At 32.9% G+C, this 18146-nt stretch overlaps 1 protein-coding gene across 1 annotated transcript in view; it reads right to left on the reverse strand.

Annotated features, from left to right (window-relative positions):
• LOC135930938 (uncharacterized) overlaps positions 1 to 18146 on the reverse strand; it is a 44143-nt gene that overhangs the window by 15718 nt on the left and 10279 nt on the right. Inside the window, exons 14-34 of the mRNA XM_065467741.1 lie at positions 17285 to 17590; positions 16601 to 16773; positions 15666 to 16239; positions 13707 to 13913; positions 13260 to 13541; positions 11741 to 12043; positions 10876 to 11115; positions 10210 to 10356; positions 8818 to 9270; positions 7203 to 8195; positions 6852 to 7081; positions 5891 to 6359; positions 5567 to 5722; positions 5229 to 5459; positions 4505 to 5034; positions 3639 to 4371; positions 3260 to 3517; positions 2807 to 3007; positions 2445 to 2674; positions 1579 to 1870; positions 189 to 302 (exon numbers count right to left, since the gene is read on the reverse strand). Coding sequence (XP_065323813.1) covers positions 189 to 302; positions 1579 to 1870; positions 2445 to 2674; positions 2807 to 3007; positions 3260 to 3517; positions 3639 to 4371; positions 4505 to 5034; positions 5229 to 5459; positions 5567 to 5722; positions 5891 to 6359; positions 6852 to 7081; positions 7203 to 8195; positions 8818 to 9270; positions 10210 to 10356; positions 10876 to 11115; positions 11741 to 12043; positions 13260 to 13541; positions 13707 to 13913; positions 15666 to 16239; positions 16601 to 16773; positions 17285 to 17590 — 7122 coding nt within the window. The remainder of the gene's footprint in view (positions 1 to 188; positions 303 to 1578; positions 1871 to 2444; positions 2675 to 2806; positions 3008 to 3259; positions 3518 to 3638; positions 4372 to 4504; positions 5035 to 5228; positions 5460 to 5566; positions 5723 to 5890; positions 6360 to 6851; positions 7082 to 7202; positions 8196 to 8817; positions 9271 to 10209; positions 10357 to 10875; positions 11116 to 11740; positions 12044 to 13259; positions 13542 to 13706; positions 13914 to 15665; positions 16240 to 16600; positions 16774 to 17284; positions 17591 to 18146) is intronic.

Here is an 18146-nt window from a genome sequence, read left to right on the forward strand (position 1 = left end):
AATTTTGATATCATCGACTACCACAAATTTAAAACATGTTGTAGAATACAATAATTTATCAAAAAAAAAAGAATTATTTAATTTTTGTAATTTTTTTAAATATGACATAAATTTTGATATCATCGACTACCACAAATTTAAAACATGTTGTAGAATACAATATTTATCAAAAAAAAAAGAATTAATACCAGTAAATTCCTTTTGGCATATGCACTTAAAGGAGAATCCACTATTCAGGCAAGTGGCCAAGTTTTGGCAAGGTGAATAAGAGCACCAATCAATCATGCCTTCGCAGTTTTTGCCTATAAAATATATGGATTATATTATGTTATGATAATGCAAATGTTAGGGTCAATATCCAAAGATGTGTATTTTCAAAAATGTTAAAAATCCGATTTTGCCGAAAATGTACTCTAACGTCGGATGTATAATTTACTTTATGAATTATAGATATCATTTGTATCAAACAGGGATGCCAAACCGACAAAATTTTAGCCCGGGTTTAGTTCGGGTTAGTTAGGGAAATATTTTTAAAACCGACTCGGTCCTGGGAATATTTGAATTGATGAAAAAAAATAATTCTATCTTTAAATAATAATTTTTTAAAAAAAACTATACATAAATTTGGTATAAAAAATAAATTTTTTTTATTTTATTTATAGGCAAAATATAGTTAAAAATGCAAAACCGTCATGTATAAATTTTAAAAAAATTATAATTTAGACTTATTTGCTTAACAATATCCAATATAATATTTGTTCTCTTTTTTGACTTGTTCACTTTTATATAATTAATAATCTTTGAGAATTATAGTTAAAAATTAAAAATAAATGGCGTAGATGAATTTAATAAAATTTATTAACAACTTCACTTAATTATAAATTTGGAAATACCATAAAATCTCAATTAAAATTGTCAATATTTGTATTTACGATTGTACAAATATCTTTAATATATGATTTCAAACAATACACTGAACCCGGTTGAACCCGGGTTCAAATTAAATTACCGGGTTTGGTTCGGGTTTTTGAAAATGTTGTAAACGGGTTCGGATTTGGTTCGGGTTCAGATCCAAAAACCCGGGTTTTCTTCTCCAGGTTCGGGTTCGGTTCGAATCCAAACATTTTTTAAAGTTCATTTTATACATTTAAGAAAGTTTCAATAAATTAAAAAAGTGACATAAAAAGTTGATAAAAAAATTCCGGACCAAAGATTAAAATTTTTCAAATTAAAATAAAGAAAGACGCGGTCAATAAAGGATTTAAGCTCGTTAAAAGTAACACACTATCACTTTAAAAAAAACAAACATATTATGGCTAAACCACGATATTAAAATAATTCGAATAAAAATTAAATTTTTGTGAAACCAGTTGTATTCGAGATTAAAATTGCTTTGCTGTCATAAAACATGCAGAAAAATAAGTAAAAAATATTGCGTTTAATTTCTCTAAATTTGATGTTATTCGAGGATATTTATGTTTTAAAAAAAAAGATATCTTATCATATGTCATAATGTAAATTTATCAGGACACAATGACTTCTCTATTATATAATAATACAATTAAAAAAATGATATACCCGTAAATCCCGGCCGACACATGCACTTGTATCCTAGAGGAGTATCGTAGCAAGTGCCTCGCTTAATATAGCTACCCACACCACCCGCAGGGTTGCACAGCTGATTGTTCCTGTCCAAAGCGCAGATGGATATTTTAACGGTGCACCTCATTCCCGTGAACCCTAGAGGACATTTGCAATAGTAACGTCTATGCCCGTCTACGCATTTCGCGTTGAGACCACACGGCTTTTCCAAACAGTCATCCACGCTTTTATCGCAAAATTCGCCTTCCCATCCGGGTGAACACAAACACTATTTATTAATTAACATTTAAAAAAATAATATTATCCTTGGAAGACAACGAGTCTAGATTAACTCCCCCCCCCCACTCCCACCCATCTTAAAAGCCTAATTTAAATTCGCGCCATTTTGACACTGAGTCGATTGGCAAAATAATGAATTTCAAATGACATTGCCTCAGATTGGCGCCATTCTACCGTTTTCGTTTAGTATCATATTAAAATATTTGCAAATTAGTTTTGCGCTTTGTCGCTTTCAATTTTAAGGGTCGCCTCTATTACAAGCCTGGGAATCGCCGAGCATTATATAATTCTGCCTCTGAAGGTTCCTGTGGAAGTCAAATTTCTTATACCCCTCCATATTTACACTCGAAATTTAAAAAACACCTGGCAAATACTATAATCATTACTTTAAGAAATCTGCTTGGCCAGGTTATAACCGAGGTTACAAAAAATTTATTGTCTGGACATGAAACTAGTACATAAAAATTTTACGGTTTCTGGTCATACTTTATACTATAAAAAAAAAATTAAGTTATTTTGCTTATTTTTGCAAATGATAATGTAATTTTTTTTTTTTGACAAACTTTGTGACGACCTAACGGTAATTTTTTGCAAGTTGCTTTGTTTTTGCAAGGATCGAACGTCAAACAACCTTCCGAAACCATCTCGCAATTGTCCCCTATAAAGCCTTGCCGGCATAGGCAAGAGTACCCGGTGGCTTCGTTCTTGCACATTCCGTCATTCAAACATGGGTTGTTGCTGATATTCGAGGAACAATAATCTTTCGTGATCTCACAAAAATCTCCCGAAAAACCTGAGTTAATTAATATGCGTAATGACCATAATAATTAATTAATTTAAAATCCCTTAATATTCATTCATTTTAAAATACATCGATCCACAGATTAAAATAATATAGAAAATTATAATATAATATATATATTACCTGCTGGACATTTGCAAACGTATTTTGGCGTGTTGAAGTCTTTATAATCTTGGTGAGATTCGGGTAAGATGGTCTCCAAAGTCTTAGCATCCGAACACGTGCCTCCATTTAAACATGGCGCACTTAGGCAGAAGGATACATATTTTTCGCACTTTTGTCCAACGTAATTTAACGGACACTCGCAGATTACTTTATGATTCACTTCGAAACACATGGGTAAAAAAAAAAAAATTAAAAAAAATATATCTATAGTTTATGGATTCACCTTAATTTTATTGGTTCTTATAAAAATTAATTATAAATTAATAGATAGGTTCCCTAAATAAGAAAACCTCTAAGAAATATTATCATAATAATGGCGATAATTGGAAACTTTAAAATAACAAAACACGATAAACAGAATCGTAACAAATAAGATATTTTCAACATGTCAACCATATCGAATAAACCAACCAGTTTTGCAGATTCCTCCATTGAGGCAGAAATTGGTTCCCATTCTATCGCAAGGATTGGACACGCAATCCATCGTCAGCTTAATTCTGGTGCCCAAGATATCGGATATGTTTTGTGCTTCCATCCATCTCAAGTGGGGGGACAATAACTCCGTTAAACAGTGTACTGGATAGGATATGACGCAGGACGCCTGTCCTTCACATTTCAGTTTTATTCTATCTAGCAATCCGTGTTTGGAGTATACCTGACATATGGATCCTATTTATATATATAAAAAAAAAAATCAAATAAATATAAAGAAAGTAAGAATTCATTATTTTAACGACAACTTATTTTTTTCTCTTCTTAGATATGGAATTCGCGCGAAAAAAAATAATACCTCGAAGCGAGTCCGGTTCTTCGAATAACGAGCGCGAAAAATCGAAATTTCGCAATAGCACGTCCAGATCGAACCTTTTTTCGCCGGCACCGTCTTCTTCGGTGACGTGAATAATCTGAGAAACCGAATCGAAAATCTTACGGCAATGGGAGGAGGCTAACAAGTAGGTCGATATGTATTGAGTTCGGGATTTGTTCGTTGTTTGGGAAGAGACCGGGGCAAACCGAGCAAACGAAGTGTTGATGAGGTCCGATATATATTTAGATATGTGAACGGTTTCGTTTCGGCCACCATATCCCGCATTTTCTATAGATGGGTGCATTTTGAGGATCGCTTGCATCGTTACATCTAAGAATGTCAGAACTTTGCCGTTGGAGCAGCCCACGTACTGTGTTACGTTCTCGAGCATGGAATAGTTAGTGAACGATGCTCGCGAATCATTATCGATGCCCTTGACATCATCTAATTTCATGTTTTGGAACGAGCAAAAATGGGCTCCCGTTAAGTCTCTTATCAATATTATACGCTTATCTGTTGTTGAAGATGGAGATGATCTTTTCAATAATTTTTCCTGCGACAACAAGTGCCTTTTTACTACTTTTTGAGAGGCATGGTGCAATTCGTCTTGGTAAGAAGAACGATTGGCATCGTTCGGATGATTAGTAATCATTTTAGGAATATTGAAAAGTTTACAAACGTCTAAACTTTCTAGATATTTGTATCCCGAGCATATCTTTAAAGTTTTTACGTATTTGTATTTAAATTTTTTTTTGTTTAAATAATATATTGGATGTTTTTTTCAACCGAATATTAACATGCATTCAATTATTGCCTAAAAATGAAATAATATGGAAATTGAAAATTACCGCTATATCCCAGCAATATCTTTCGCAAGCTACACGCGAGCCTAAGCCTGGTATCTTGATAAATTCATAGGCAACATCTGGATACCTTCTGGGAAGATTACCTTTCAAATCGTTCATCGTACCTAAGTCAATTGACGCATTGAAAGGCCTCGAATGTTCCTTGTCATTTGCGTAGTAGTCCATAAAATATTCTCCCTCGTAGAGCCTACCCAGATCATCCGAGCTATAAATGCTATTGTTAGAATTATCATAGAATTGCCGTCGTGTCTCAAAGTTATCGGTTTCGACATTAATATTATTGAAGGAGTCATCTTTATTTAAATGGGCGCTATCTTCTAATTTTAATAACGTTCTTTTGGGTTCGGCTTTTGTCATTTTACTATGGTGACCGGAAGAGGATGAATAGCATTTTTCTAAACTGTTGGAACCTCTCGTGGCAGTACTCAATATATCTGGGCATTCGTGACAAAATGTGCTCCCGAGGGTTGGCTGGTAAAAATTCTTGGGGCAAGGTTGACAAGGCATCTGACCTAATGCGGTTATCAGTGTCGTTGTTGGGAAATGCAAATTTTTAAAAAATGTAGGCAGTTTGAATTTTTTTTTTATAAATTACTGGAATTGTCTTATTTTTAAAAAAATAATTCAAAAGTAACTAGATACATGGTTGTTTTTATATTTGTTTAACTTGTAACTGTAAGGAAAAATATTTTAATAAACGCCAAACCTGTAGATGAATAAAACCCTGCAGGGCAGGGTTCGATGCAATAATCGTTGCTACTAGCTCCTATTCCCGAAGTTATTCTTTGTCCCGGGCAAGGAATACATATTGGTGAACCGTAGAGACGGCTGAAAGTATTCTTCTGGCACGCCGTACAAGGAATTAGACCCCCGTTACCTCCTCTTATACCATCGTCATTATTACTGTAACTAGAGTAAGTTCCAGGGATACACATCACTTCAGAAAAAACATATTCAAAAAAAAACATAAAATATCGTGAGTGAGCACTGTCACACTATATAATTTAAAATGAAATAAATGAAATGTATATCGTATCAGCTAACATTTGCATTGGTCGATGTTATAAATATTTGAAGTTTCGGTCGACATCCCAGCAGGACAAACTTTGCAATTCATTTGATGGATTCTATCCTGATAAGTCCCTATGGGGCAGGAAACACAGGTATCGTTAGTACTGAAGGTTCCCATAGGACATTTAACTGATATATTGATATTTGATATTTTTTTTAGACTTAATTTGGCGTTCTTGTTAAAATAGAGTTAGTTATAAATGTTATAAAAAAAATATAATATTATTTGGAAGACTTAGAGAGTGGGTATATAAAAGAAGGAAGAAGAAGATTCGAGATAAAATTTATGTTTCTCACTGCATCTTTTGATGGCTATGTTCTGAGAGTTCGAAGTGAGGAGCATAAGGTTATTATTCAATTTATCGTTATTGTGCAACTCTTGAGATGATGCCTGATCGCTCAATACCCCGGCCATCCCGTTGAAGTTCAAATCGTAATATTTGTATAATACATAATCCGCCGGACACCAGTCGTCGCCCGATAAAAAATGCGTGTACGAAGCGTATATCCTGGGAGGGCACCTAGAATTTCCTCTTATATAGTCCATAGAGTTCATGTTTAAATCCAATTTCATAAGAGATCTGATCTCGCTGAGTTTTAAATCTAGCACTAATTGCAGCGCCGATGTACATTTGTTAATCGATTTGAAGTCGAAATCGGATTTTTCAGGGTAGTCCCGCTGCTTATCTTTGCTGTAAGGTAACAAGGTTCTATCTTCGAATAGTTGGTTATCTTCCATCAACAAGAAATGGTAGTGGACTATGGCCTTAAAAAAAAATATTTATATGTAAAGATACGTCATTAAAGAAATAAATAGAGTTTATATGAATTGTAAAAAGTAATTAAAAGATAAAAAATCTATGGGAAATATTGTAACTATATGAGACAAAGTATGGAATTGTATCAGAGACCTGCAGAGATACCATTTTTAGCGTCCGACCCGGATTTTTAAAAAAAACAAAATTTTTTCCGGACCGGCCCGGTTTTGTTAAATAAAATTATCAGTGCCTACGGCCCGGCCCGGATATCTTTTTTAAAAAAGTTTTCAGGTCCGGTTCGGGTAAATTTAAAATAGGGCCGGGCTTATGGCCGGGCCTGCAGGTCTCTGGTCTATATAATTGATTTAGGGGATATGGGAATATAAAGTAACTTTCAGGAATATATAATAACTGTAGGTTTAAGCCGGACCAATATATTTCAATAATTAACAACCTTTGTTTGTCAATGTAAATATTGTGTAGAAGAAACAAAATATTACTGTAGCATGATTTAATTCGATGTCGATGTCGTTAAAAATGACGCGAATAGAGTTAATTCCATCTTTCTTGCAGACTTCCGTTAAATCTTGACTCACCTTTTTGATTCTTCCGCTCAAAATCAACATATCCCTATAATATTTTAAACAGCTGATATCCGCTATTTCGATCTCGTTGTTTGCAGATCTGTATTGGATGCTCATAGTAATAGTGTGGGATGGCTTTAAGGCTTCTATAAATATTGAATTCACATTTTAATTTTTACAAAATATAATATTTATCCTGAGATAAAGGAATCATAATGTTCAAGAAATTTTTATTGAAATACTCTTTGAATATGGTATAAAATTTACTGTGAAATTGAATGCAGAGGGGGACGTATTTGAGAGGAGACCATTGTTTTCTACTTGACTTAGAGCATTTATATTCGATTTTTTTGACCAAAGACAAGCTCTTTCTCATGTCCAGATTAATGTGCCCATAGAGCTTGCGATAGTAATACTGGTGCTTCCTGTTATAAAGGTCCGCCAGAAATATATACCCTTCAGGACATTTGAACTCGCATATGGTTTCATTGATACTTTCGGTATTCAAAACATCCCTACGTTTAATAACGTCTCTTTTGGAGAGCGTTCGAAATATGTTATCGGAATTACCCATAAAACGGGATCCGTCTCCCTTGGCACTATAAAAGGGGAGTTTTCTGTCATCAGGGACAATAGTTTTGTTTCTATTATCTTTACCATTGACGCTGGGCCTGATATAACATCTGTAAAACGGTTGCGCTACGAAATTTGTTTTGGCCTTATAGAATTTATAGTTCATTATGGAAGTCGAAAGCAATGTCTCACCGGAGCAAGGATTGGGCTTGACCGTTATGTGGAAGCTGCAGAAAGCAGAATTCTCTGATTTATCAGTTGCCGTTACTACTATAAGCACGAAGGAACTGACAGGAACTGCGACCTTGTGTGGGTTTTCGTAGTTGTACGTTATAACCGGAGTATCCCCCGAATCGTCCACCGCCGAAATGGGGAACTTTGAACCAACGTCGAAATATACCATTCTGCCTTCCATATTACCGTTAGTTTGACGATGATAATTATTATTGTTGTTTGGCAATGAGGAAGAGAAAGTTGAGGGTTTTTGAATTTGTTTCCAGATTAAGTTTGGATTCCTGCCGTCAAAATTATCGCCATTTTCATAATCATCGTCCATGGAAGACATACTACTATCGTACATTTCATCGCCATCCGTTTTCATATCTTCGTCGCTAACATACAGGGACTCGTTTAGGGTAAGGTAATGAGTATAGCTCGGAGGACAAGTAATCAATGGTGGAGTAATGTCTGTGTTAATGATTATATAACATTTTTTAAGTGTATTAGTAACATTTTTTTAAGGACTAGACTCAGGCACACATCATGTCTGATTGGATATCTTAAGTGTATGGTCCCAAACGGGAACCGATTTATTAACAACACTTTGACTCGAAATATTTTTTGAACCCGAGGTGGTAGGAACCCTAGAAAATCAAAATTTCAGATGATAGGAGTTATATTCCTTACCCCGGATTATGGTTCGTTTGAACCCCTGAAACTGGGAATAAGAGTATTTTTTTTGTTACATTTAGTTCTAGTTTTTCTAAAATTAAAATTTAGTTGTTGGCTATTGGTTCCCGTTCCTATTCTAATTAGATTTTGAAAAAAAAAGCTTCCAACTCCGATATTTTCAAAATATTATATTTCAAGACATTCAAAGAAATCCCAAGCATATGCTGGATAATTTTTAAAATAAATTTCCCCCTTCTCTTTCCTTGCTTTTTTTTTTTTTAAAAAAAAATGACACTTTTTTGGGAAAATTCTGGGACTTCCTATATCCCTGACACAAAAACATTAGAATCTGTCAATTACAGATGTCATGGATAGTATATTTTTTTATTTAATAAATAATGAATTTTGCAAATAAAACCTTTGATAACTATCTTGAAACGGCAACGACCCACGTTACCAGCTCCGTCGTACGCCTTGTAAGTCACTACCATGTCGTTTTGTTTGGCGTGAAACGGCGGAGGCAAGAAATAAGGAGGGTCGATCTCGTACTTGACTACTCTTCCAGAATTATCTTTGGCCACTATGGATGGGTAAAGTCCAACCTCGTTCTCACGTTCGTCAAATTTTTCTCGGAATTGATTAATATTCAACAATATTTTAGCCGGCATGTCTTCCTCATTTTCGAATTGAGGACCATTGGTGGTGTTAACCAAATATAACTCCTTCATTTTGATTGAAGATGTAGTAGTATCATGGTCTCCAACATCTGGAGTGCAAAGAGGGTTGTCCAAGAAAACTGGAGGTTGCTTGTCCAAACACACCGGAATGCTATTACTAATGTTCCACATTGGGATCATAGTTGTGTGATTATCTAAAATAAACGTTTAAAAAAAATTAACATATGGAGTCTTTTCCCTAACTCATTAAAATTTTTGGGGGGTTTCCACAAGTTTTCTTTTATTTTCCTTTTTTTTCTGTATATTAGAAAATAATATGATTGACATTTTTATAAAAACTGAAATGGGTGGTAATTTTAAATATTAAAAGATTTGAAAAAGTATATTAATTTAAAAAAATTATTGGGAAATTTCTGAAATTCTTCTTTGTATGAATTTATTTTATAATTATTTTTGAATCGCGCTAAATATCAAAAATATGCAGATGGATATATATATATGTTCTCGCAGTTTAAAATGGCGTTTAAATACGGATTTAAGATTTTTTTGGCGGTTTTTTTAATTCATTTATATAGTTTTGTCAAACGGCTTGTTTTGAGCCTATTTTTAAAAACCGCTAACTCGATATTTTAGCCAGAAAAATATTTCCTAAGCTATTGTTGTTATAAGGCCAGATTCGGATCGATTTTAAAAAAGGGTCCGATTGAGTTTATAACCAAAATAACATTATGTAAGCATTTTGCATATATCTGGCAGAAATGCTTGGAAACCTATTTGCCAATTCACGATGCTTACTTAATATTATTTTATCCAAAATCTTCATCGGGCCGTTACCCAAATCAGGCTTTTTAACAACATTATCCTAAGCCTCATGATTTCGATAATAGATGCCCAAACTTATGTTCCATCTACAAACAAAATCTTCAGGCTTGCTTGAATATCATTCCCGATGAAATATTGAGTTAGTCGTTTTTAAAAAAACGGCTCAAAACGAGCCGTTTACACCACGAAATGGTTTTGTTTTTTTTTTGCTATTCAGGGCCTAAAAAAGCTGGAAATGTTGTAATTTACTACAAATACGTTACTTTTTCGGTATTTAATGTATAATTGGTAGGTTTATTAACATTACTAACCCAATTCTTTCATAATACATTTGATAGCTTTGAATGAAGGGAAATAACCGTTTTTGTTACACGCAAATTTAACTACAGAACCTATTTCGTAGGAATCTGAGATCTGCGTGCCATACAGAGGTGTTCCTGGATCATTGCATGCCGGACCTTCATATAATTTATATAAATATATTTTATATTAGAGTAATAAAAATAATCTGAAAAACTCTTAATGTTCTCACTATAAAGATTGAAGTAAACTATTTCATATTATTAATAAAATAACATTTAAAAAAAAATTATTTTAGGTAATGTAGTTCATGATAATCTGGACATGCCTCTTTTACCATAGATAGACTAACGATTGCTTTAAAATGTAAATGACTTTTAAACCATTATTATTTATGTTAAAAATATCGAATTAACCCTATAAACGTAAGTTTTTCTTAATTTTTTTTTAATATAAAATATTTGAATCAAACGCATCATAAAAGCTAAAACAAATAAATTTTACATTTTTAATAATATTATTTTTAATGTTAATTACGTCCATCAAAACGAATCAATTAGGCATCCATGATTTTTTTGAGTGACTACCGCCGAGCAGTTTATAGTAATATATGAAAAATGAGTCCAGTCTAGTAAAGCATAATGAAATAATGATTGCATAATAAATTGATTACAAACCTTTGCACCTTAAATCGCCAAAATCCCATATTCCGTCGATATCGCACCGCACTACGTTGTCGCCTTTGGAGGATTGTCCGAGTATGATCCCACCGGAGAGGCACATGAATTCAAAACTGGAACCGTAGTAATACTTGTTCCTCGTTTTAGCTGTCGGGATTCCGTCAATTTGTCCGATTTGATCATCCGTGTATCGGTAATGGGACAGGGACATCACAGGGGGCGAACCGCAATCGATAGCTTTATTTTTGTTTGTTTGTTTAATAATTGAATAAACCCAAAAAAAAAATTTCCTGGAGGATCAAAAGGAAAGGGATCTCGTGATTATGACTTTTTAAGAAAAAAAATATATATTAAAACACGGGTTTGAGAGGTGATTTAAATACCTTCTTATAATTGATAAATAAAGGCTTGACGCGAGCTAGTGTGGTGTATGAAAATCATTAGGCTTTAGAATGAATTAGAAAAACCTGTAGTGATGATGGATATATGACAGCGCCTTATATTAAATAATGTCGATTCATTTCATGAAGATCTAATTTAATCAGAGAAAAAAAGGAATGATTTTTAAAGTTGTTTATAGATTTTAACATTGAATATGTACATAAGCGATCTGCATCGGGTCTAATTTGTCAAACCCGGCCCGAACCCGATGTTTTAAAAGTTTTGCCGGCCCGGCCCGAATTTTCTTAAATATAGAAATACCCGGCCGGATTTTTTAAAAAGAATAGGCCCAGGGTACGGGCTGGGCCCTACTTTTGCTGATCTCTAATTTACATATATGAATATAAATCAACAAGTCATGACCCTAACTAGTGCAGTTGGGTTGCTGATTTAATATGTAAAAATATGTATTATATGTTACGTTTGCATTTAGGTGGAGTGCCAGAAATCCAGTATTCGGAATTTTCGTACGTTTGCCTTTTGCTCAACTTATCATTGTTTTTTCCGGTCATACCACGGTGTTCGGACATATTCGATGTTGGATTGTACATACAAAACCGGTGACCGCTGTAGGCCGTATTGCCTATCGAAAACCCGGGGGTTTTACACTCAAACCGGATAGCGGAACCGTAACTGACGAAAGGTGCTCCGGATATTATGCTGAGACCTCCTTCAGAATCTGTCGAATCATGGTCGTCAATTTTAATAGTTTGGCAGAAGGCGACTTTAATAATAATAAATAATAGTAATTTATAAGATAAATGATAGATATAAATTGCACCATCTTTCAAAGAGATTTTTAAAAATTGTTTTTATAGATAAATTTGAAAAAAAAAACAAGTCTAATATCTTAAGATAAATTTATATTTTTTTTAAGCCAAAGTTTTCATAAATTTTTAGTTTTGAAAATGCTTTACCCAGAGATATTTTAAAATGCTTCTTCGAAGACAGAAAAGCACATTTTAACTTTTAACTCTTATTTTTTTAAAAAAAGAGTTTATAATTCATGATTTATGACAATTAGTGTTGTTAAACGGTTAACTCAAAATTTTAACCAGAAGAATTTTTACGTAAGTCTGAAGATTTTGCTTATAGAAGGAACAAAGGTCTAGACATCTATTAAGCTAAATCTCCAGGTTTAGGCAATATTTTTTTGGCTAACATATGCCTCTAAACGAGCATATTAACAACACTAATGACACTGTTTTAAAATAAATTCTTATCTTATGTAAAAGAATGGAAATTTAAGACAATTTTTTGCTATATTTTTTGACGTCAATCAAAAAAAAAACTCGTATGATTTTTTTTTTTAAATTATCCAAAATAAATTTTTATTAAAGTTTTCAATATCATACAAACACACACACACAAAAAAAAATTAAATATCAAAAAAATTAATTTACAACAATATAAAATATAAACAAGTTTATAATTAATTTATTTAAATATATTCACTACTTATTTCAATGACACATTATGACGATGCATTCATTAAAAGTGTCCATCAATGAAAACAGCTGGGGTCGCCATTATGATTTGCCCCTTTATCATTATTAAAAAAATATAAAGGCCAACGCAAACTTTACTAAATCTTTCCGTAATCATTGAGATTATAAGGAAGCAAATTATCAATTTAATAGTAGTTTTGTTTAACATGAAAATAATTACCATATGGTTTACCAAAATGGCGAGTCCAGCTGTTGACGCTTTCATATGTATTATCATATATCATTGACTTATTTATAAGGGTTATGAAAAAAAAACAAATGAAAGTCGAGCTGGGTTAGCTTGCTTAATTTTCGTTTTAGAAATTTATATAGTCTTCTGAACCATTCCTGGTTGGGCCTTCACTACAACTGCTTTATTTCATTTGTTTTACAACTTTTACTTCTCAAAGGATCTAAAAAAAAATTTTTTTTCCTATAACATTTTAAACTTACAATTGCAATGTGGCTCGGGGTTTAGATTGGTCCAAGTACCGTGGATAGAACACTCGCTTATATCGTAGCCACTGATAATGTACCCAACGTTGCATTCGAATTTTATTTTATCCTGAAAGTAATACAGACTCTCTTGATTCGACCAATAATTAATGTTCTTCAAATTTTCCTCGGGGTAGCCTATGTAGGGGCTACTGCTTCCGTTTACGGCGGCGCCGACTCTTTCGATATACAGCTGACCATGCGACAGTTTCGATAAAGGGAATGTGCCGCAGGATTTACCTGTTTGTTGACAAAACATGTAAATTATTATAATAAAATATCATATGATAAATTTTTTTTATATCCACAATTAAAAAAATTAACATTTATCATCATATTCAAAACTATTATAAATGGTCATTTCTAAATGATAAATTGGTAAATGAATGAATGAATAATCTTAACGTATGCATGTATGGTTGATTCGAAATATGTCGTTAACGCTTTTCCCGGTTTCTCCAACGGGTACGGTTATGCCCTCGGTTCCATTTTTGATGAAAAGTGTCCAACCTGGAGGGCACGAACACGTGTATCCTACGTCACTCCTTATGTCGGGACTGCATATATGGCTGCAACCCGCCATTTTGTTTTCGTTTGAACACGGGTCCGTACCTGAGGATAAGAAGAAGCAAAGTTTAAAAAAACACGCATTGTTTTTTTCTGTTTTTTTAAAAGAATCCTCATGGAATAAATAATCATCAACATGCCATTTTTAAATTTTTTTAAATATAATCTATCAATATTTTATCGTAAATTCCTTTCATCAATCGTGTTATTAATTAAAACAAATAATCAGTTTTTTTAAATTATAAAAGCGTATTTTGTGTTTTTTATTTTTTAGTTATGTTTTTTATGTTAAAATTTGTTTTTTTCATTACCAGTTAAAAAATAATATTATTAGGAACTATTGATTATATTATATTATAATAATTGTAAAATCTTGAAAAACCTTTATTTAGCAATCGAATACTTAAAATGCTTTATATTTTTCCTAAAAAATTAAAATGACCGCTTAATGAATTTTAATACAGCAATTTTAATCCTCCTAACCCCCTAATTCCCACCCTAAATGACGGAGAAAATATCATGTAATATTTTAAATCAAGAAACGATTATTGTTATGTTGTTTTTTTCCGGCAATGTATTATTTATACAACTAGAAATCATTTTTTGGAGCGTTTTTTTTAAATTTAAAAATCGGATTTTACTCGAAATATATTCCATCATGTTTGGAATACCTATCTTATGAATCGTAGACAATTTTGCTGTTAAACCCATGAGTCATTTCAATGCTAAATATAATACCTAGACTGACGATTCATTCATTCATTAAAATGCATTTTTGTAGTTAAAAGCAAATCAGCTGGACCCGCCATTTTGGTTAAACACATATAAGTGAATTATTTTCATGTTTAAAAAGTACTATTAAATTGATAACTTGCTTTCCTTATTATCCCGATGATCAGGTGATTCTTTAATAAAGTACGCATTCAGATTATAGGAATATATTAGGCTCTAGTTTAAAATTTTTAAAAAATGTTTAGTGTAACCAAGATGGCGTCTCCAGCTGATTCGCATCGATGTTACACTTTTAACGAATGAATCGTCAAGTCTAGGTATTGTATATGTCATTGTATAATTTACAGGTGAAACAAAAAATATATATTTGGAAAATTCTAATATAAATTACGTTAGGTTTAAATGTTCGCGGGAAAATTGTCCGAAATTTAAATTGTGTAGGGCATTCCAAACATGATGGAACACATTTTCGGTGAAATCAAGTTTTTTAAATTTTTTAAAACGCTCATAAAAATGATTTAAAGTTTAAAAAAATAACATACATTGACGTTAACGCACATATTTATATATGTGTAGTATGGGGGATATAGAATCCGTGGGAATTCAGAACCTCTCAATTTTAAATAATTTACTAAGAGCGATTTTTAGATTTTGAGATAATCTGATTTTACAGGAATCGTATTTCGGCATGTGTAGAACAGGCTACATCCAAACTGTAAATTTCAAACAATTTCTGCAATGATCTTTAGAAACTACTCCTAATTTATATTAAGTTTTATATGGATTTTTCATGATGTCTATGGCCTAAAATTGGCTGAAATTTATAGTAAATACTCAACATATGGCTAGAATATATTTCCGGTCAAATCGAATTTTCAAATATTTTAAATCGCCTTCGGCAAAGGATTTAAAATCAAGAGATTCAGAATCCCAGCGGATTCCGCATCCCCTCTTTTAAAAGTGTAAAAATGTCAAAAAATTTCAAAATCATCAACTCCCTGCCAACCTCCCCATTCATTATAATTATGTTAAAACTTTAATTTAAAGTAAGGTGAAAATATTTACTAATAGGACATTCGTATCTTCTGCAGCCGCTTAACGCGAACGCTAAGCAAGGTCCATTTTTGATATCGTCATTCATAACGGCGTCAGCGTTTTTTTCGTAAACACCGTCCACGGTGGTAATATTCACCTTATTTTGGTAGAATTCGATGTCGATGTTAGGGTATAACACGTTGATTTCAACGTGGCTGGCTTCTAAGAATGCCGAATTTTCGCGAAAGTCGAAGTAATAAAACTTATCCTTCGATAACTTGCTCTTTTTAAGTGGGTGACCAAATACGGAATCTTGGTCGTCCAAATATAAGGACCGTAAATTTATGGACAGAGGAGTTTGAAACGCGGTAGAGTTGGTTAGCCAAAAGTAGTCCAGCCCATTTTTGCTGTATTTCATGGATATCTTACTCTCCGTCAAGAGCCTTTCTGCCGCGTTCTTTCGAGAGGGAATCATGCTGCTGTTATTAATAATATTGTAGGGTATCAAATCGTCTATGGGATAATCCTCTGTTAAGGGTTGAGAATTAAAAAGTTGTATCTGCATATACATCTTACCCATTACGTAGGAATTTGGCAAAGCTATCTAAAATAATAAAAAATAATTAATTTTTCGGATGAAAATTATATTTTTCGGAAGCTAAATTTTTTTTCGCAAACACCTTATATTTATTTTTTATTTTTTTATTTGCTAATGACGATTTCAAATATTTGGTTTTAAAATATACGGTCCGGCTCAGCCCGGGTACACGAGTCGGGCCGGGCCGGGTTTATGGCCGGGCCGGCAGGTTTCTAGTTATAAGAATAATATATCTTTGATTCGCTTCTAATAGATGATAATATAATGAGATCATGTTAATAAAGGAAATTGTTGATCAAAATCCCCCATCCTTTCATAAAAAGAGAGGTGATTGGGTAGTGATTATAGTATTCGAACGATTTCATACCTTGATCTTGGAGTGAATAAATTTTTCTTCCGGATTGGCGGAGCCAAGATCTAGGCACCACATGAAGGGAAAATGTGAATCCTGCTCGTTGAACGGACTCCTTTGCCACTTCAGGAAAGAGTTTCGAAGATCGTATACTTTGTAAGTCGTATGAGCATTGCTAAGTAATACGACTTAAAGGATTTTTTTTTTTTGAAAAATATAAAATAATAAAACTAAGGGGGAAAGTTGTAAATAGTGTTGATAAACGGCTCAATTTTGAGCCGATTTTTAAAACCGGTGAACTCGATATTTTATCCAAAATGATATTACCCAAGCCTGAAGATTTTGCTCATAGAGGGCAACAAAGGTTCTTAGATATCAAATACCGAATCCAAGGCTGAGACAATTATTTTTTGGCTAAAATATTGGCTTGGCCGTTTTTAATAATCGGCTCAAAACGAGCCATATATGTTATTTCGATCGACATATTTTTGTGAATATTAGCAACCGTGATAAATAAATTTTTTAAACGTAAATTTAAAAAAAAAACTTTGTCATTTTTGGATCGTTATAGCTCAAAATGATTACAAACAAAACTGTAACGGAAAGCGAAGAACTGTATAAGGAATGTGAAAAACAGCTGATCATAGATTATAATCACCCCCCCCCCTCACACCCCTTCCCTCAATGATAATGATGTACCTTTCATTCTGTTAAAATATTCGTCGATATCTGTCTGTTCACCCGCCATCGCTGGGATCCCGGCAAGAAGATTAACGTTTTTGCTATCCGACCCCTTAAGCGGAATTCCGTTACGCGAATCGCTAGTAGTTAAATAAGAAGGAACCTTACAAACAGAATCCTCGTTGCTTCCTGTTATGGAAGTAGAGGTGCCGATGTCGTAGAACCTGCCAGTCTTGCATAAGCACTCGTATCCGCCAATCAGATTTAAGCACTCAGTGGAGCCTATATCGCATATGTAAGGGTTTTCGCCGCATTCGTCGATATCTTTATTAATTTTTAAATACGTTATTTTGAGTATATTTTAATTCTGTGATTTACTTTTTTTTGTTAAACTTGGACTAAATTTACTCTTATATTTTTTGCTTAATAATCCGGAACATGGTTAAAATTCAGGAAACAGGAAGTAGAGTCCACTTTTCAAAATTTTTAAAACCGGAAACGGAGTCACAACAACTTTCCGAACCTGAACCTTAGTCAAGGGATCCAAAACTCTGATTTTGACTCTAAAGAACGCCAGACATTTGATTAGATTCAAAATCTTTGCATTTATATTATAAAAAAAAATTAGAAAGGATTTTTTTTTTCTTCCTTTAAATTTGATTTATTTAAAAGAGTATACTATGTAAGTGGATAATAGTTTTGTTTGGATCAATGACATATAATAATACCTAGACCGATGATGCATTCATTAAAAATGTACATAAATGAAAAAACAGCTGAAAACGCCATTTTTTTTAAAAAAAATTAACTAATTTTTGAAATAACATCGATCTGGATCATTCATAAAATTAGGAAAATTATAAAAATATGTATAGTAGTT

This window comes from Gordionus sp. m RMFG-2023, chromosome 1 (genome assembly GCF_954871325.1).
Source record: "Gordionus sp. m RMFG-2023 chromosome 1, tfGorSpeb1-WG-v2, whole genome shotgun sequence".
Lineage (NCBI taxonomy): Eukaryota > Metazoa > Nematomorpha > Gordioida > Chordodea > Parachordodidae > Gordionus > Gordionus sp. m RMFG-2023.